Source organism: Heterodontus francisci, chromosome 6, assembly GCF_036365525.1.
Source record: "Heterodontus francisci isolate sHetFra1 chromosome 6, sHetFra1.hap1, whole genome shotgun sequence".
In the NCBI taxonomy this organism is placed as follows: domain Eukaryota; kingdom Metazoa; phylum Chordata; class Chondrichthyes; order Heterodontiformes; family Heterodontidae; genus Heterodontus; species Heterodontus francisci.
This window is the reverse complement of record NC_090376.1, coordinates 12,434,884-12,455,669: the sequence shown is the minus strand read 5'-3', so window position 1 is coordinate 12,455,669 and position 20,786 is coordinate 12,434,884. Positions and strand designations below refer to the sequence as shown.

The 20,786-nt window shown below is 43.3% G+C and overlaps 1 protein-coding gene across 1 annotated transcript in view; it reads right to left on the bottom strand.

Moving 5' to 3' along the window:
• Positions 1-6,465: 6,465 nt before the first annotated feature.
• pudp (pseudouridine 5'-phosphatase) overlaps positions 6,466-20,786 on the bottom strand; it is a 64,372-nt gene continuing 50,051 nt past the window's right edge. Inside the window, exon 4 of the mRNA XM_068033141.1 lies at positions 6,466-8,739. Within this exon, the coding sequence (XP_067889242.1) occupies positions 8,563-8,739 (177 nt within the window). The 3' untranslated portion in view covers positions 6,466-8,562. The remainder of the gene's footprint in view (positions 8,740-20,786) is intronic.

Here is a 20,786-nt window from a genome sequence, read left to right as displayed (position 1 = left end):
AAACTGAGCATTGGGAAGCAGGTTGTTGCTGAGTAAGTGCCGCTTGATAGTACTGTCAATCATTTTGCTGATGACTGAGACTGATGGGACATAATTGGTTGGATTAGGGTTGTCCTGCTTTTTGTGGACATAACATACCTGGGCAATTTTTCACATTGTCAGGGAAATTCTAGTGTTGTAGATGTACTGGAACAGCTTAGCTAGGGACATGGCTAGTTCTAGAGCATAAGTCTTCAGTACTACAGCCGGGATATTGTCAGGGCCTATAGCCTTTTCTGTACCCAGTTCCTTCAGCCATTTCTTGATATCACATAGAGCGAATCAAATTCGGGGTCCCAAAGGTCACAAGCCCCCACTTGCCAGCAGCGAGACCAGCGTTGCTATCTTTCGGGACGCAGCCTCCTAATTGGCCATCTCCAAGAGTGGCATGCAGGCTCCTGATTTTGGAGATTCAGAGTTCTGGAGACTTGGCAGCCCCACCAGGAGAGGTGGGCACTGCTGAGGCAGGTTGGGGAACATGAGGATGCCTCAGCATGGAGGCACCCTTGCTGGCCTGCATATTAAACGGTAAATAACCTGGATCTAGACTGGTAGCTGAATCGGGGTGGAGGGGAAACCCCTCCGCTGGATTGGTCTCAGCTATGATTCTGGACTTTCATGAATGTAGCCCCCTCTTTGCAGCATGGAGCCTCCTGCTCCGACGGCACCCTGTCTGCCACAGGGAGGCCACATCCATTGAGCTGACGGCTTCCACACGTGGCAGGGGGACTCTCCATCGCTGACAGAATGGTGACATGGACAGCCCACCTCCATGGAGCAGGCAGTTGATCCGCATCCCAGCCCGCTGTGGTAAAGTTCCCCAGTGCCGGGGACGCGTCAGTGAGATGCTCCCTCCTATTTTCCAGCCTCTTCCCCTCAAGCCTGCCACCATGGGGCCAAGAAAATTCAGCTATGTGTTCAGCATGTGAATGGCAATACGTATTGCGGTTGCTGAAATCATACACTGGAACTTTAGTTTAGTGCTAGTTCTCAACTGAACTCCTCTGCACAATCCATCACTGTTTAATCAAAATCACCAAAAACTCACTTGGTCGGTCTGTTATTGGCCCGACTTAGTAAAACTACTAAATCGTACAGACCAGATAGGTCCAGGTTCAGTTCATGTTAGCTAATCTAAACAGGCAACAATTTGGTTAATTTAAGCAGCTTCAATGTCTCTAGGCAAGGGTGGGTAATGAAATACAGCCTGGTCCTCTGCTGCCAGTCATTGTCAGCTCTGGTTCATTGGGTAGTGCTCTCGCCACTGCGTCAGAAGGTTGTGTGTTCATAGTCCCACTCCAGAGACTCTAGCACAAAATCTAGGCTGACACTTCAGTGTAATACTGAAATGAGTGATAGAAATTCAAGTGTTCTTTTTTTTAGTGGCCCCTGCTGGAAAGCTGTCTGATGAGATCAGTTTTCTTTTCATTTCACGTGATGTGGGGTGTCGCTGGCAAGGCCAGCATTTGTTGCCCATCCCTAATTTCCCTGGAGAATGTGGTGCTGAGTCGCCTTCTGGAACCACTGAAATCCATCTGGTGTAGGTGCAATTACAGTGAAGTTCGGGAGGCAGCTCCAGGATTTTGATCCAGTGACAGTGAAGGAATGGCGATATATTTCCAAGTCAGGATGGTGTGTGGCTTGGAGGGGAACTTGCAGATTGTGGTGTTCCCACGTGTCTGATGCCCTTGTCCTTCTAGGTGGAAGAGGCTGCAGGTTTGGAAGGTGCTGTCTAAGGAGCCTTGGTGAGTTGCTGCAGTGCATCTTGTAGATGGTACACACTGCTGCCACTGTGTTGGTGGTGGACGGGGTGCCAATCAATCGGGCTGCTTTGTCCTGAATATTGTTGGAGCTGCACCCATCCAGGCAAGTGGAGAGTATTCCATCACACTCCTGACTTGTGCCTTGTAGATGGTGGACAGGCATTGGGGAGATAGGGGGTGAGTTACTCGCCACTGAATTCCCAGCCTCTGACCGACTCTTGTCGTCACAGTATTCATGTATTGAGGTTGTTTGAATATATAGACAACATTCATTGTCTGCTTGAAGATTCATGGCCACTGAGTGAGATAATAGAGATTTTCTTTGTGGGAGCATGGCCCTGAGGGACAGCAGACAGAGAAAATCAGGAAAGGAGCCAAAATTTCAAAGTCTAAAGGAAGACTTTGTCAAATATCAGCATCCATTATTAGCTATCCACAACATTTCTCAGGCAGTAATGAAGTAACTTGCAGCTCATACAATTTAAGAAGCATTCAGTCAATTTCATGGTTGATTCTCAATTCCACCTGATCAGAAACCAGTTGATGAATATCATCCCAGACAAAAGCCTTCAATGGAATGCAAATCCGCCTGTCTCGATTTAAATTTATTTTTCTGCACTTGAGCCTTTAAATTACAAAAGCAATGTTTCCAAAAGCCTGGCAGTTTTTTGTTTTGGAATGCACAGCATCATTTTGTTTTCGGAATGTCGACACTGACAAGTCTACATCCCCTGTTGCCCCAAGTTTGTGGTAGGCCTTTTTCTTGAACTTTGTAGCATGTTTTACAACTGAGCAGCTTGCTAGGCCTCAAAGGGAATTAAGGGTCAACCAGGTTGTATGGTACTGGAGTCATACGTATTCAACTTAGAGGAACTTGGGACACTTTGCAGAGAGCTAGGGAATGATAAAGAAGCAAAAATGTGTCTGGCATGAATGAGGAAGCCAAGTTTCATAAAGTCAGTTTAAGCAGTAAGAGGAGATGTTAGAGTGAAGTCAAAAATGTTTTATATCATGATGGTCTGGGGTATGCTTACCATTGGTCTCTTCTATCTAAAACATCAATGAATCAGTTGTTTTTTTTTTACAACAAAGCAGCAACTTTCACGGGGTACAGTTCCATAGTCATCCAGAGAACTGGACCAATGATCTGGAGACGGGAGTTGAAATGCTACCATGACAGCTGGGGAATTGAAACTTATTAATAAAAGAAATCTGGAATTAAAGAGCTATTAACAGTACTGGTGACCAGGAAACTACAGGATTGTCATTACGAACGCTTCCTGTTCAATAATGTCCTTTCAGGAAGGAAATCTGGTGCCCTTACCTGGCCTGGCCTATATGTGACTCCAGACCCACAGCAATGTGGTTGACTCTTAATTATCCTCTGAAATGATGTAGCAAGCCAGTTAATTGTATTCAAGGTGGTGGATCACCACCTCCTTCTCAAGGGCAATTAGGATAGGCAATAAATGCTGACCTTGCCAGTGAAGCCACATCCTGTAAATGAATTGAAAAAAAATTCTGGTGTTCACCCACCTCTGGGTTGCTTATCCAGTACCTAAGAAAAAGAAAGAACTTGCACTAAAAAAAAAGCGCCTTTCACAAACTTGGCTTACCCAAAGTCCTTCACAGATAATGGAGTTGCTTGATCAGCTGATCACAGGGTCTGATCCCAATGAGATAAACTTGCCAGGACTGGGGCAACACTCCTGCTCCTTCTGGCCCACAAGCCGTGCAATACAGACACCTTATGGGTTTGGCCTTTCTCATGTCCTTTTACCTGCTGGGATTCCTGAGGCTCAGGAATCCCGGCCTTCGTGCATTAAAAATAAAAACTGAGTTAAAATGGAGGCACACAGTCTCCTTAAAATTTTTTAGCAACTAACCGGCCTCCTGACAGCGGGTTGGTTGCCTGCCCCTGAACCAATACCATTAAAAAGTCCCTCTTTATGAAACTTGATTTTGAGATGGAAGTATCTGCTCAGTAGCCATACAACGATGGAAAAATGCTTTGAGAGTTTCTCATAGCTAAACATCAAAATAATCCTTGCACATGCAGCTTATCTTTTTCATCCCAAAGTGCACCTTATTTTGCTAGTTGCATTGGGATGAATTTTAACTTGCAGGAACACATGGGTTTGGGAACGTGTTGGGGTGGGGGATTGGGGGGGGGGCAGGGGGTAAAGGCCTGTAAATTGACTGTGTGTCAGGAAGCCAATTCCACACGCCAACCTCCGCATTTAACCGAAATGTGATAGACTGTGTGTGAACAACACCCCTTGGGAGAGGCAGGTTGCCAATTTCAATACACTAATCGCTCAGTTACAGAGTTACTAATACAGCTTTTGGAATGTAACTGTGGGTTCACGGGTTTCTTAGGCTTCCTGGAACGCGTCAGTGAAAGCAAGACGAGAACACTGCTGCAACGATAGAGGAAGATGTCAATAAGCACTGAAACTTCATAGCTGACTTATTGCCTGATTCTGTGAACGGCTTTGCTCACAGTACTTCAGCTGAGAGGGTTACTTTCACAGCTTTGCAGGTCTGTATGTCTGATCTGCACTTTGGAGTTGTCTTCTATCAGATCAGCATGGGTGCCGCTTCTGCTGTTTTACTTTGGCTCTCAGATGATTCTTAGGCCAAGCATTTTAACATCACTCCCATCTTGATAGCATTATGTTTGAATTTCTTTCATTTATGCATTCATTCATGGGACGTGAACGTCGCTGGCAAAGCCAAAATTTATTGCCTATCCCTGATTGCTTTAGAGAAGGTGGTGGTGAGCTGTCTTCTTGAACCGCTGAAGTCTGTGTGCGAAGTGCTCTCTCAGTGCTGTTGGGAAGGAAGTTCCAGGATTTTGACCCAGCGACAATGAAGAAATGGAGATATATTTCCAAGTCAGGATGGTGTGTGACTTGGAGGGAAGCTTGCAGGTGGTGGTGTTCCCATGCACCTGCTGCCCTTATCCTTCTAGGTGGTAGAGGTTATGGATTTGGGAGGTAGTGTCAAAGAAGGCTTGGTGAGTAAAACTTCCATCTGTTTCAGATGGAAGCTCTCCAATCAAGTCTGTGGGGTGGGAGAAATATGTGTTGAGCAGAGACCTGGCAAAATAGGGGTCTGTCTCCTGTCCTTATGCATTGTGCCAAGAAAATAGATATTTCAGGGTGCAAAGCAGAGGAGAATTAGTCTCTCTATCACTGCTGTGGCAGCACAAGTCCTTTCCCTTCTTGGGTTATGCAGGAGCTGTTCACTGCTGACGTGATTTATCTAAATGAGAAACTGAAGAAAAGTTTAGTTACACAACTGGAGGCCCACTTAAGTGTCTGGATGCTTGAAATTATCCTGTTCTGTATTCTAAAAAAAAATTCATGAGCATGCTGTGTTGGAAAACAAAATGCAGAGCTGCATTGCAACAGGGAGTGGAAGTCCTGCGCTGCAAAATTGTTTGATACAACAAAGTGTCAATGTCCAGAACTTCACTGCACCTGGATGGAGCTAGCTGACTGAGCAATCCCGAGGGACAGTGTGATGAATGGTGAAAGCAACAAGCTTTCTGTTCAGCTACAGTAAGCAATCTGCACAAACTGAAATTGCTAAATCCTCAACTTCAAAAATATCTCGAAGATTCTTATAATAAAGTACCAAATTCTTTGCTTCTGAAGAATAGGGATTTTACCTGAATGAGTAGGCAGAAACTTAGCATATTACAGCACAGAAGGAGGCCATTTGGCCCATCGAGTCTCCACTGGCTCTTTCAAAGAGCTGTGCAGTTACTTCTACTACCCCACATTCCAGCAATTTTTTCTCCTTCAAGTATTCAATTCTCTTTTGAAAGTTACTATTGAAACTGCACGCACTACCCCATCAGGGAGTGTACTCCAAATCCTAACCATTCGCTGCATGAAAAAAGCTTTTCGTCATGTTGCCTCTGGTTCTTTTGGCCATCATCTATATTCATACTTCACAAAAAAAAATGTAATGTTAAGACTGCCCCTGTGGCTAAACTTGAGTGAAGGCTTTTAAAATGTACAAGTGAGATGGTCAGTAAGTGTGTGAGGGCTGATATCTGAATTCCTATTCATGTAATGAAGGTTCTGAGTTCCAGCATAAGCCATAAATGGCACAAGGTCAGCTTCCAGGTTCACAATCAGGAAGCAAGAGCTGGCATTGCAACAAAAAAAATACAGGCTGACATAAGAAGGCTGCGGAGAAGGAACTCACTGCTTTGACTGAAGGAGTCATGGCATGGAATAATTTCATTCCTTCTGTGCATAATACACCAATTACTGCCTGCTGAATAAATTCACAAAGTTCTCACACTGACTTCCTGACACTTTCTGCCTTCATTTTGTAAGTGTAAATGGTATTTTTGCTCATGTCCTTACATATGAGATATATTCCAGTACTCCTTGGAAGCTAAACAATTGCAGCTCAGAGCTTCATTCAAAGAGGTGAATTAAGGTCTATTACTACACGAATGTTATTCTTTTGAGGTGCAAAGCCAATAAATTGGATTCTTACTCTATATGGAATTTCATTAATAAGGCATTTTGTGATACTTTCTAACAAGCAAAATCCACTAATAATTATATCTTCCACAGGCACTGAAATGTAATAGATAAGGCAATCACGATATATAAACACAAAATGAGTAAAACAGGCATCACAAAGAGATTTATTCCTAAAAAAATGCAAAAATTGCAAACAACAGTTACTAGAACGCCAAATGGAAAGACACACCTAGGAAACCTATAAGAGTGGAACATGTTCATTTCAACAATTACAATCCAAACTATAAATATATATATAAATAGGATGGTCAGCAGGATGGCAGATGTGCATGCAGATTTGTTTTTTGTTTGAATATTTATGCTCCTCAAAATGAGAGTGTTAGTGCTGGAATCATGAGTTTCTCATTTATGGCACCCATCACTGGGTTCAGTGCAGTTAGATGCAGAGAAAAGTGCCATTCACTCTACTCCAACACCTGAATACCTCTGATATGGCAATTTTACATTTCCAAAATTAGTGGAAATATATTTTCCAACAGAGTCATGGTCATCTATTCATAACATCTTATTTGTAGGAGAATGAGTGATACTTTCAATTTAGCAGCACTGGGCAAAGAATTAGTTACTAGGCCCATATCTGTAGGGAACTGATAAGAATTATACAGAGCCCTGAGTTGTGTTTCAATGTGAAACCTGTCCACATTCAAGAACAGAACCAATGAGGAACTCCACGGACAGTATATACCTGCAGTCCATCTCACAATCATCATTTTTATAATATATTTTGAGGTAATTTTCACCCCACCCTGTACAAAGCACCTTGTGACACCAGTTGACTACGTGGGTCGGGGTGGTATCGGCAAAGAAGTCAAGACGAACACAAAGTGGGAGCTGTGATACTACAGCTGTAAAAACAAATAATAAGATCACAATTTTGCCTTCCTCATGAGGATGCTGCCCAAAACAACTATGCAGAGTGTCCTAACCGTCAAAACACGCATCATAACACATGGCACTGAGGTGGTTGGGGGGGGTGGAGAAACAAAGAAAAAATTATAGGACTGTTCTCAATAGTTAAAATGTACATTGTAAAAAAATATAAGAGGAGGTTACTATCAAAAGATATCTGATCCTGGGATTCAGATCACAAGTGTCTCTCTTCAAATTTTGGTCTTGCGGTTTACATGGTCACTTAAAGCCATTGGTTATTATTTCCTCCTCACTACTTTCATCTGCTGATTAATCTCTATCATTTTTGAGCAGATCTGTTTTGCATTGACTACTGCTCACTCTTTCGGCTTTTTGCTTCAGTATTATAACAAGTTGATATCATAAAAAATATTTTTAAACTGCAATAAAAATAAAGGACATTAGCTGGCAGGTAATGAGTTATAAGGTAACTCCATCAATCAGATGGTTTCAAAGACTGTGACAGAACTGTCAAAGCAAATCAGAAACCACAAGGCTAGAATTAACTCACTCTCTTCTACTTAGGATTTGACTGAGAATGGGATAGTCAGCTTGACACAGCTGAAAGATGGGGAATAACGTTAGGCCCAATTGTGAAAGACACCATAACGTTGGTATGGTAATGAGATTTTCCTTCCATGGACAGAAGTACTGGGAAATAAATCCCAATACCAATGAATTTTACAATGACTGGCAGATTGATATTGGCCGATGTGAAGGAGCTGAACTTTGCACCTCTGGTCCTGAATATTCATGAGTCCCAAGAAGCTGCTAACCGTTATCCTATTGGTCACCCAGAAAACCAAATAGGGACTTATGGCACACTATGAAAGAAAGGCAAAACCAGTGGTGTCACGGATGTCCATTTGAGGGCTGCTCCCCATTGACCTAGCATCAATATAAAAACACCTGAAAATAAATACGTGGCAATTCTTTTAGATTACAATGACAGCTCCAACTTTACGACAGGTTTCCCATGGCATTGCAAATCAAATCAGCTGCCTTAGTTTTGTTTTAACTCAAAGAAATGTAAAATCAGAACAGCATAATGGCTTGGATGCTAGAGAGGTCCAAGGCACAGCTTTGTTCTACTGTTGGTGGTGTGAGGGTTGCATGAGTGCCCCCATTTGGTTTCAAACAGGTTATGCAACTTGAATAACAGCAGGATTCAGTAAGCAAGACCTACTGTATTCATGAATGGTCTTCCTTCATTGCATGCTCAGGAGAGAGACAGAAAAAGAGACAAATCTCATTCTGTGCCCAGAGACTGCTTCAAGCCTCTATTCATATGCGGGCAAACCAAACAATTCTGGCTTGAAATCCTCCATTGACTTGAGCACCAAGGTAGCTGGCTTTGTCAGTTCTGGGTCAAGCTGTGGATCTGGAATCTGGACGACCTGCATTCCTGCTGCCACTGCGCCTAAAACTCCATTCGGGGAATCTTCAAACACAAGGCACTAGTGGAAAGAAACAAAACATGTCTTTGAAAAAGCGACATACAATTCTCTTGCTTCCCCTCAACCCCTCAGTACCCTCCCGCCCCCTGCCCCCCCCACCCCGGTCACACTATCCTCCAGACATTAATTGTTGCTGGGTTCTGACTGCACTGTCACTGGTAGCCCTCTGGTATCATGCCCAACTGGCGATTCTTTAATCTAGACTGTGAAAGCTGAACTCTATCTATTCTAACCAACCTTATAGCATTTTGAAAAGGCAATCCTGACAGATTTCTACTCCTCCTCTTTTTCTAGTTGCTGGGAAGCTAAGGATGATGGTAGTACCCCAACCACTGCCCTGGATATAATCAGAGGACAGTATGAGGAGGGGGGGCGCAAATTGCAAGTTTCCATTAGAGATGATTACTACAAAAATCACACAAAGGCAACTTAATGCGCCTCCATTTTGTAATGCTTTTTAAAGTTTCAGGAGATAAATAAATGTGGCATGTGGCTAATGATTATGGGACAGAAAAGGAAATAAAAATTTGAGGCAAGGCTGGTTCCCCTGGAATTTTACAGACATTTCCAAGGATATCAGCCACATTCTCTTCCATCCATTTTCTAGGGAAAAAATAGCGCAGTTTTTAAGTAATTAAAAAAACAGTAACAATTACATTCTGTTTTCTATTCAATTTGCAGTAGTCCTTTTGAAATCTTTGCAAAGAGATTTCTCATAACTTCCTTGCTTTTCCTGGTAACTTTGAAACATGCTTGTATTCTACTCAGGCTTAACCTCGATGGCGGTGCAGTTCTCCTTTGTGTTGCAAAATGTGTCTCATTTATGGGTTTTACATAGGCTAATATCTCGGTGACAGTAACCTCTCCTTATAAGCCTTTTATCATGTGCTGGACAGTCCATCTCCATTAATGTCTTCAATGCTTCTCACAATATCCACGTCAAAATAAAAGCAGCCCTTGCCAATTGGCTTTGTTGCTGAGCGTCTATCCGCTCCACAGCATTAACTCGGAATCTCTAAAAAGCCCTCAATGTCTGGGCTGAAAGCTCTAAAACCACAACTGAGATATAGTCCGACTTTTGTGAGTAATCTTAAAAGCTACACAAAATAGCATTATCATTCCCTTTCAGAAACCCTTGGTATCTAGACATTGCATAGAAATGTACTTGACAAGCTTGCAGTGAAAGACCTAATTGACTTCAGTGATGTCACATAGCTTGCTATATGGAAGCAACCAATTATTACTCCAGTAATCTGCATAATGGAAGGGCTTAACTAATTCCTTGAAACTAGAAGCAATTAAAACTCTTCATTACCAAAGAAGCTATGCTAATGACCCATAATTATCACGCTTATTTGTTACAGCAAATATATGTGTCAGGCATACTCTTTATATTTTGCTTTTGACAACATTGAGATGGATTGCATGACAAATTTGGTGGAAGGGAAGGGAAGAGGGATGTCAAGACATTCCACCGCACAGATAGAAAGACTGAAATCATCAATATTATAGACAGATCTACAAAAGGAGAGAAAATTTCTTCAAAGGTAGCAACTAAGAGAGGTGCAGTTTCAAATATCTCTTTTGCCACAGATTGAAAATTGATCAATGGTTTGCCCTCAGCCTAATCTAATAAAGATACAAGAAATAAGATTGTTCATCACTTGCATTCACCCAAGTGTCTGATAATACAGATTTCAAAGGACATTTGTGACTAAAATTAAACTCTATCTCCCAATCATGTCAGATCCATTAATAATCCCATGATGAACTATTATGAAATTGGCTGCTCAGAATATTGATCAGAATATGGTGCAAAGACAAACCCCAAACTCGAAGGTTACAAGAGTGCAATCTTTCTTTTCTTTCTTTTGGGCCTCCTTATCTCGAGAGACAATGGATATGCGCCTGGAGGTGGTCAGTGGTGTGTGGAGCAGCGCCTGGAGTGGCTATAAAGGCCAATTCTAGAGTGACAGGCTTTTCCACAGGTGCTGCAGAGAAATTTGTTTGTCGGGGCTGTTGCACAGTTGGCTCTCCCCTTGCGCCTCTGTCTTTTTTCCTGCCAACTACTAAGTCTCTTCGACTCGCCACATTTTAGCCCCGTCTTTATAGCTGCCCGCCAGCTCTGGCGAACGCTGGCAACTGACTCCCACGACTTGTGATCAATGTCACAGGATTTCATGTCGTGTTTGCAGACGTCTTTATAGCGGAGACATGGGCGGCCGGTGGGTCTGATACCAGTGGCGAGCTCGCTGTACAATGTGTCTTTGGGGATCCTGCCATCTTCCATGCGGCTCACATGGCCAAGCCATCTCAAGTGCCGCTGACTCAGTAGCGTGTGCAAGCTGGGGATGTTGGCCGCCTCGAGGACTTCTGTGTTGGAGATACGGTCCTGCCACCTGATGCCAAGTATTCTCCGGAGGCAGCGAAGATGGAATGAATTGAGACGTCGCTCTTGGCTGACATACGTTGTCCAGGCCTCGCAGCCATAGAGCAACGTACTGAGGACACAGGCCTGATACACTCGGACTTTTGTGTTCCGTGTCAGTGCGCCATTTTCCCACACTCTCTTGGCCAGTCTGGACATAGCAGTGGAAGCCTTTCCCATGCGCTTGTTGATTTCTGCATCTAGAGACAGGTTACTGGTGATAGTTGAGCCTAGGTCGGTGAACTCTTGAACCACTTCCAGAGCGTGGTCGCCAATATTGATGGATGGAGCATTTCTGACATCCTGCCCCATGATGTTTGTTTTCTTGAGGCTGATGGTTAGGCCAAATTCATTGCAGGCAGCCGCAAACCTGTCGATGAGACTCTGCAGACACTCTTCAGTGTGAGATGTTAAAGCAGCAAAGAGGAGTTCCCTGATGAGGACTTTCCGTACTTTGGACTTCGCTCTTAGACGGGCAAGGTTGAACAACCTGCCCCCTGATCTTGTGTGGAGGAAAATTCCTTCTTCAGAGGACTTGAACGCATGTGAAAGCAGCAGGGAGAAGAAAATCCCAAAAAGTGTGGGTGCGAGAACACAGCCCTGTTTCACGCCACTCAGGATAGGAAAGGGCTCTGAGGAGGAGCCACCATGTTGAATTGTGTCTTTCATATTGTCATGGAATGAGGTGATGATACTTAGTAGCTTTGGTGGGCATCCAATCTTTTCTAGTAGTCTGAAGAGACCACGTCTGCTGACGAGGTCAAAGGCTTTGGTGAGATCAATGAAAGCAATGTAGAGGGGCATCTGTTGTTCACGGCATTTCTCCTGTATCTGACAAAGGGAGAACAGCATGTCAGTGGTGGATCTCTCTGCTCGAAAGCCACACTGTGCCTCAGGGTAGACACGCTCAGTCAGCTTCTGGAGCCTGTTTACAGCGACTCGAGCGAAGACTTTCCCCACTATGCTGAGCAGGGAGATTCCACGGTAGTTGTTGCAGTCACCGCGGTCGCAGTGCAATACCAGTTTAATAACACCCTATAGGTGCAAATATGTTTCAACTGAAAGACTGTTCCGATCTCGCTACTCAGTAAGCTTACAACATGGGTTTAGTGACATCTGAAAACTACATTGCAGCTCTTTATCTACTAAGTAGGCCTACAGTGACTGAGTGATGTAGATGATGCGCTGAAATGTGAAAGGGAACTATTTCTAGATTGCATTGCATGCATTTAAAGTTATATTAAGAGTGCTGCAGCTCTCTGAAGTTGTCAGCATGAATTTTTTTTTTCTGTCAGTTTCAGTGTGTCTCTCCTGCATGGAGCTTCCCTAAATTTGGGACTATAAACTGAAAGCTGCACTAACGAATCTTACTGCAACTGTGTTCGTACAGACACCACTCACAGTTGTCTCTTAACATTTACACCCATTATCTGAAATCTGCCCCAGAGATTCTAGTGTGCCAGGGCCCATGAAGCATTCTGCACCATGAACAGGACACAATGGACACAATAAGCATCTGTTGTCATGGAGATGGCGCATTCCTTTCGCTCGGTCTAATACAGGACTGTGCGGTTCATGATAACAGGGCAGATTTTCTGCATGCGCATTGCGAGCGAGGAGGTTCAGCCACAAGCTGTGCATATGGAGGAGGGGAGCAGAGAATAGTGAGTTGGGCAAGTGATTGCCACTTCAACTTAATTCCTCACTTGCGTTTCCTCTTGTCGGGCGTTACGGTGTTTTATTTTCCTGCACGCATGGACTTGGGGTGGTTGATGTGCTCATTTTGCTTCTTAACTCAGGCATACTTTCTGGGGGTATGGGTTAAAAAAAAAGAATTGTACATTTGTGAAATGTGAATATGGAATCACTCAGGATCAGGTGACTTGATAAAAATGGTTGGGTAGAGGTGGTGTGGGGGGCTGTGGGTGGTGTGGAGAAAGGCTGCAGGTGTTTTTTGTCGACTAGCATCTGAGGACCCAAATGGCTAATTCCACTTTATGTGGAAAATCTCCGTGCTATGCCTAAAAAAGAAAATCCACACAGTTAAGCTGCAGAAGAAAAGTTACTGTCATAGTTCTGGCGAGCTGAAAACCAAAGCAAATTGCTTGTGTGCATTACCATCTCTCTGATACAGTGGAACCTTTATTATCCACCAGAATAAAGGACACCTAATCCCAGCCATTCTGGCTGATAATTAAAACCCACCCCATTTACTCAGTCTGATAGCTTTATAACTGGTGTATTTAAATCCTTAATGTGTGGAGAGGACCCACATTTGCCCATTTTAAGAATGACACGCTCTTCAAAAGCTGCTGGCAGACTGACTGCTGCTGGTTTCCTTTCCTGAATTTCCATCCACTATTGTTCACTTCTACCTGAAGATAAATCTCAGAGCTGTATAGATATTACATTCTACCAGGCTCTGTACATCTAAACAACAACTATTTATCCTGCTGGATCAAGACTCAAAAGCTGTGAAACATTCAACAAAAATCCTCAATTGCATTTTAGCTGGTTTATGCAAAACCCAAATGTGGCAGAACTCAGGGACTGCTGAGCCACTCCAGACAATGTTTAACACAGAGTTGACCACCAAGGCGCAAACCACCATTTCACGAGATGGAAGGCTGCCACCAGTAAAACCCCAACTAAATTCCACACAGATAACTAAAGTTCCAGCGTAATTCAGTGTATTTAAACCCCCCCATCTCACTTCAGCAAGCTTTTCCTGCCGTCTAGATAATTCAATGTACTTATCCCTCTTCAGCAGGCTTATACTCACTCCTTCTGATAATTCAGCACACTTCTCCCCCTCATCTTTCTCTGACTGTGTCCCTCCACTTTAGAAACTTTTCTTCACTCTAACATCCCCACCTGAGCCATTTTGATGACAGCCTCATCGGCACAGAAGTAATGAGGTGCCAGCACGATCCGAATGCTGATAGGCAGCTTGCCATTCGGGGAGCAGGCATGGGTGGGAAACCCAGCAGCTCATTTGTGGAGCCAAACTGCCAGCAAACTGATTAAAAGGGAAGGCCAGAACGATCTTGGGAGTGGAGCAGACAGATGACAGGAAAGTTAACGTTTGGGAGGATTTTAAGCGAGGCGTGGAAAAAACCATGATGCTCACCCTACTGCCAAAAAATCCTCAACAAACCTATTTTTTTTAAAGAGTCCAGCAATCCCTGTGATGGCCACTTTACATCTGGGGTCAGTGGGTGTGTCATGCACCCTGCCGGACTAAAATGGCACTGGAGTCCTATACAACGTAGGACCCTGATTCGCAAGGCCCTGTTTCAGGCAGGAATGCTTGCCACCTATACTGGAGCCCACTTAAAATGGCAGCAGGTGAGCCTCATCTGGGAAAACGATAGTAAGTGTTCGTTGATGATTTTGGTCTTGCCACTGCCCCATTCCTGCTGGAAAGGTAGTGGAGGAGAATGGCTCCAATGATTGAATAACCCTGCAGCACTCACCGTCTAGGCTCACTGCTGAGAAATAGCCACTTGGAGGGGAGGTTTACTTCAGTTCTTGTAGCCAGTAATAATAACATACATTTATATACCTCCTTTAATGCAATACAATGCCCCAAAGCATGTCATAGGAGCGTCAGCAAACAAAATTTGAAACCAAGCCACATAAGGAGCATCTCAAAGGAAGAAAGGGAGAGGGGCAGGAAAAGGATTAGGGAGGCAATTCCAGAGCAAAGAGAAAACCACCAACAAAAAAAAAGTAGTGGGGAGGAAAGAATCTAAGAAAATAATGTGAGGCACTAAAAAAGATGTAAGAATCTATTACCTTTTAAAAATTTAAACAGCTTTCGCTTTTGACAACCAAATTAATGCATTTTCTGGTCAGGAGGCAGATACTGTCTGAGAGTGAGTAGATATGTTCTATAGCTATATTTCTTTAAATAAGATTAGGGGCAATGCATCTGTCACCTTATGAATTTTAAGTATTGGACACCACGTAAGCTGCAAAAAGATAATAATTCCATGAATTATTTAAATATATTGTGCTTTCTAAATTTAATCTAGATAAATGCTGCACCATGTTACTATTCGGTAATGTTAAGAACACCTTGAGGTGCCAAAGTACAAATAAAAATCTGCTAAAACCAATTTCCAACTTTAAGTGAATGAAAATGCATTGAAATAATAAAAGAGCATGTAAAAAATGAAGTGTTTAATGAGAATTTGGTTATTTCGCTCCCAGATAGAAAGAGGCAGCAGAACATGTTTTTGTTAATATCAATCTGACACTGGCCCTGTAACTTTGTAATGAGAAGACAACACTAAAAACATGGGGCTAAAGCTGATTTAATCATGTAGAATAATCATTCATTTTATAAAAGAGAGAGAATGGACTGCGCATATCATTACACTGTCAACTTTGAACTTTGTCTTAAGAGAAAAAGGTTCACAATCATGTGCCACCAGGCATTCCTACACATTCTTGAACTGCAGGAAAACAGTAAAAGTTTCTGTCACTATCCAGATGGTCTTGAAGAGCCCCAAACATATACTAACCCTGAATTATTAGGAAAAATATGTTTGTTTACAAAATGGCAGAATATGCTGGGTAATATTTTGTTTTATATCTTAGCATGAGGAGGAAAGGGGGGCAATTTTTCACAGCATATGACTCTGCTTGTGTCCTAAATACCTTGCAGAAAGGTACATTTGTGCAGAAGTTGGGCAATTTTTTTTTAATGCTTCTGTAAATGAACATGACATGAAGTATATACATAGAACTAGAGCATTACATGGTAGCGGTGTTCTCAAAGAAAATTCAAATAATACGAGATGACAAAGTGAGCAGATGCCCCACACTGGCAGCTATAAGATGGTGCCATGCCAAATTCTATACTATCTATAGAATATACTATACTACTTTCGTCCCTTGTTTCTGACTACAAATGAGGAAAATGTTTACTGGTGTCAAGTGTAGGAAATTAAGGGTGCCTTATAAAACGTCTTTGTTTACTAAGATAAAATGTAGAAGTAGGACATACTATAAACTAATATCAAGGTAGAGGAATTACCAGAAGTAATGCCAAGCTTCAAATCGGGCATGTCAGACAATAAACCTTGTAGACTTTGACTGCGTGTGTAGGCTGAAAACACAGAATGTTCGCGGCTGCTACAGATAAGCAACTGAAGGAATGTACTGAATCCGAGATGATGAATGATGAAGCCGTAACAGGATACGTGTCCTTCTGCTCTGGTGAATCACCATAAGGATGAGCATGACTGGATACTGGGAAGGATTAACTGGAGAAGAAACAGGATAAAATAGACCCCCCCCCGCCAATCGAGTCTGTTACAGTGGAGAGAACTAGAAACAAGACAAATAGAAAAGAGTGGACTGAAGACCAAAAGGTGCAAGAGAAGATGTGTGCTCCCCTTCCAGGACTAATATAGGAAGTAATATATAGTTAGGCTGTAAATCGCTGCAGAGTTTATTACTTTAGTTTCAGTAAAACTTAAACTTGTCTGACTGCCTCAATAAAGTAGTTTCACAACTGAACTTTTGTCACATGCAAACCTGCTGTAAGTAAGAGGTTAATTCTTTACAGTTTACAGGTTACAGTTTACAGTGGCGACCCAGATGGGACGTGACAAGGTTGTGAACTCTTTTCGAGAGAAATAAAGAATCTAGTGATTCGCGAGTCTGGCCAAACCCGTCTTGGGGTGGAAACTTATTAGTGTGAGGACCCACCAATGATCAAACACACTTACAAGAGAATAGTATATAATGAGTATATACTCATTAAGACGTGAAACAGGTCTTTATGACTAAAGAAGAAAAAGAGAAAAGAGAAGACTGAAGACTAAAAGGTGCAAGAGAAGATGTGCACTCCCCAATCAGGACTAATATAGGAACATAGGAGCAGGAGTAGGCCATTCAGCCCATCTAGCCTGCTGCGCCATTCAATACGATCATGGCTGATCATCCACTTCAATGCCTTTTTCCCACACTATTCCCATAATCCCCTTATGTCATTTGTATTTAGAAATCTGTCAATCTATGCTTTAAACATACTCAATGACTGAGCTTCCACAGCCCTCTGGGGTAGAAAATTACAAAGATTCACAACCCTCTGAGTAAAGAAATCTCTCCTTATCTCTGTCCTAAGTGACTTCCCCCTTATTTTGAAAATGTGTCCCCTAGTTCTAGACTCCCCAACCAGGGGAAACACCTTACCTGCATCTACCCTGTCTATCCCTTTAAGTATTTTGTAGGTTTCAATGAGATCACCTCTCATTCTTCAAAACTCTAGAGAATCCAGGCCCAGTTTCCCCAATCTTTCTTCATAGGACAGTCCCGCCATCCAGGGAACAAGTCTGGTGTACCTTTGTTGCACTCCCTTTATGGCAATAATATCCTTCCAAAGGTAAGGGGACCAAAACTGCACACAGTACTCCGGGTGTGGTCTAACCAAAGTTTTATACAATTGAAGCAAGAGTTCATTATTCCTGTACTCAAATCCTCTTGCAATAAAGGCCAACATACCATTGGCCTTTGTCATGCTAAGCACCCACCTGCCAAGAATGAGGCACATTAATTTTGTCATGAACATTGATTTTAAACTGTTACTGGAGTGAAGAAAGGACTTGTTAAACAGATCAGCTGTGGATGGAAAAGACATTTGCATATTAACAGACAGTGTTTGGAAGGACAAAGCAGCCATTCCCTGACACAGTCAACCCACAATGGACTTTCGATCACCAGATGTTGAAGGTGGGGGAGCTCGCATTCCAGGTTGACTGCGAAGATGGCCGAATACACAAACAGACATGGCCGAATACACAAACAGACATGGCCAAACCTGCTAGTTACATGACTAACCGGTTGGGCAACCGGAGTTTTTTGAATTTGTACGAACAGTTTGGGCAGAAGTGCTCCAGGGCCAGGAAGAGCTCTCCTGGTATCACAAATGCATGCTAGCATGAGCACGCCATTTATCTGTAGGCGTCAACCAAATTAGAGTTAAGTTTAATAAATTTCAACTTTTCTTCTTTAAACTTAAGAAAGCCTGTTTGTGCTGGTTTCTTTGCCTTATAATTGGAAAGTGGTGAACAAGGATTCACCAAGGGGGAGCTAAAAACACAGTGTGTTTAAAATTAAACCCTGTTACAATAAGACCAGGTGAAGGCTGAGAGGGACCCCTAGACACCTTTCTCACTTAGTCGTAACACCTTCTTAATTGCTTGTGCACCTGCATGTTAGCTTTCAGTAACGTATTGACAAAGACACCCAGGTCCCTTTGTACATCTACACTTTCTAATCTCTTACCATTAAGAAATACTCTGCACATCTATTCCTCCTTCTTTTGGGCCTCCTTATCTCGAGAGACAATGGATACGCGCCTGGAGGTGGTATTCCTCCTACCAAAGTGGATAACCGCACATTTTTCCACATTATATTCCATCTGCCACGTTCTTGCCCATTTACTAAGTCTTTCCAAATCCCCTTGAAGCCGCTTTGCATCTTCCTCACAACACACATTCCCACCTAGTTTTGTGTCATCCGCGAATGTGGAAATACTACTATTGGTCCCCACATCCAAATCATTGATAGATATTGTGAACAGCTGGGACCCAAGCACTGATCCCTGCGGTACCCCACTAGTCACAGCCTGCCAACGCGAGAATGAACCATTTATTCCTACTGTCTGCTTTCTGCCTGTTAACCAATCCTTAATCCATGCCAGTATATTACCTCCTATCTCATGTGCTTTAATTTTGCTAACCAACCTCCTGAGGGGGACTTTATCAACGGCCTTTTGAAAATCCAAGTATACCACGTCCACTGCCAGATGACAGTTCAGCAAATTATGAACTGACCAAAAATGCTATCCTTGGGGCATATGAATTAGTACCCGAAGCCTACCTCCAAAAGTTTCGAACCCTCAAAAAGCAAGCTAGTCAAACTTATCTGGAGTTTGAAAGAAGTAAGCAGCTGGCTTTTGACCAGTGGTTGAGGGCTCTTAAAATACAGCTCAGCTATGAGACTCTCAGAGAAGTAATTCTGTTAGAGGAATTTAAAAGCTCTCTCCCACTCTCAATAAAGACCCACGTAGAGGAGCAGCCGGTTCAGGGAGCCCGGCAAGCGGCTGTTCTGGACGGTGAGTTTGCTTTAATTTATAAGTCAGTTTCCCAGGGGGGAACCTTTCCCAATCACCTCCACAAAGCTGAAAAGGACAAAGGGTGGGATGGTGATAGAAGCCCAGGCAGTCCTGGCAAAGAAATGAAAGCAGGGGACAAGGGGGCATGCCTCCAGCCAAAAAGGAAGGTTCTGTGAGCAAGAGTGAGTCCTGGAGACCTGTGTGCTTCCATTGTAATAAGGCAGGGCATTTAAAATCTGACTGCTGGAAATTAAAGGGAAAACCGGTATGGTTAATTAGGGCACACCTGCTCAGTGAAGACGGGGACATGATGCAAAGCACAGCAGAACAAGCTTGTGGCTTTAACTGCAGCAACAGTGCAACCCGAGAAGCTTACTATGGTCAGTGCAGGAAAAGTTAATAGGATTCCTGAAGGTTATCAGGGTTTTGTATCTGAAGGGAAAGTAACCCCATACCCCTCGAGTGGGGCAAGCAAGGGCAAAGATTCTCAGGGACACAGGGGCAACTGGATCCCTTTTACTGGGAAAAAGCCTGACCTTTCCCCCAGAGAAGAACCGAAGAAGGGTCACTGACCCGAAACGTTAACTCTGCTTCTCTTTCCACAGATGCTGCCAGACCTGCTGAGTGAATCCAGCATTTCTTGTTTTTGTTTCAGATTTCCAGCATCCGCAGTATTTTGCTTTTATTTAAGTAAATGGAAAAGTCCTGGGGAAAATTGATGTACAGAGAGATTTGGGTGTTCAGGTCCATTGTTCCCTGAAGGTGGCAACGCAGGTCAATAGAGTGGTCAAGAAGGCATACGGCATGCTTTCCTTCATTGGACGGGGTATTGAGTACAAGGGTTGGCAGGTCATGTTACAGTTGTATAAGACTTTGGTTCGGCCACATTTGGAATACTGCGTGCAGTTCTGGTCGCCAACATTACCAAAAGGATGTGGATGCTTTGGAGAGGGTGCAGAGGAGGTTCACCAGGATGTTGCCTGGTATGGAGGGCGCTAGCTATGAAGAGAGGTTGAGCAGATTAGGATTATTTTCATTAGAAAGACGGAGGTTGACGGGGGACCTGATTGAGGTGTACAAAATCATGAGAGGTATAGACAGGGTGGATAGCAAGAAGCTTTTTCCCCAGAGTGGGGGATTCAATTACTAGGGGTCACGAGTTCAAAGTGAGAGGGGAAAAGTTTAGGGGGGATATGCGTGGAAAGTTCTTTACGCAGAGGGTGGTGGGTGCCTGGAACGCATTGCCAGCGGAGGTGGTAGACGGGGGCACGATAGCGTCTTTTAAGATGTATCTAGACAGATACATGAATGGGCAGGAAGCAAAGAGATACAGACCCTTAGAAAATAGGCGACATGTTTAGATAGAGGATCTGGATCGGCGCAGGCTTGGAGGGCCGAAGGGCCTGTTCCTGTGCTGTAATTTTCTTTGTTCTTTGTTCTATGACTCAAGTTCAGGATAGACCCGCCCACTACTAACTCAGTATCTAC